This window comes from Geospiza fortis, unplaced genomic scaffold (genome assembly GCF_000277835.1).
Source record: "Geospiza fortis unplaced genomic scaffold, GeoFor_1.0 scaffold102, whole genome shotgun sequence".
NCBI lineage: Eukaryota > Metazoa > Chordata > Aves > Passeriformes > Thraupidae > Geospiza > Geospiza fortis.
In genome coordinates this window covers 2,600,313-2,600,712 of record NW_005054373.1, presented here as the reverse complement: position 1 = coordinate 2,600,712, position 400 = coordinate 2,600,313, and the positions used below count along the sequence as shown (strand labels likewise).

Sequence of the window (400 nt, the reverse complement as noted above, 5' to 3'; positions counted from 1 at the left end):
ACGCCCCACTGCCGGGGCCGCATCCTCGGGCTGCCCCTGCATGCCAGGGCTGCCCCATCTCCCGCTGGGAGCCGGAGCTGCGATCCCCCGAGGCCGGGGGGTTCCCGAGCTCCCTCCGCGGGGTCCCTGCTCAGCCCCCGCCTTGGCAGGAGGCCTACGTGGAGTACCTGAAGAGCATCACGCTGATCGCCCAGGCCCTGCAGGAGGAGGCGGCAGGGACAGGTAGGGCAGGACCCCACGTCCCCCCGGCGAACCGGGGCGGGTGGTGGCAGTGCCCTCAACACGCCCTCCCCACAGAGAACAGCGAGGGGGTCACCCCTGACACCCCGAAACTGCTGAAGCTGGCGGAGCAGTGCCTGGAGAGGGTGAAATCCATCGCGGCGGCGCTGGGGGAGGGGGG

At 72.2% G+C, this 400-nt stretch overlaps 1 protein-coding gene across 1 annotated transcript in view; it reads left to right on the top strand.

Moving 5' to 3' along the window:
* VPS9D1 (VPS9 domain containing 1) overlaps positions 1-400 on the top strand; it is a 7,625-nt gene that overhangs the window by 1,324 nt on the left and 5,901 nt on the right. Inside the window, exons 2-3 of the mRNA XM_031060130.1 lie at positions 48-222; positions 298-390. Of these exons, the coding sequence (XP_030915990.1) occupies positions 48-222; positions 298-390 (268 nt within the window). The remainder of the gene's footprint in view (positions 1-47; positions 223-297; positions 391-400) is intronic.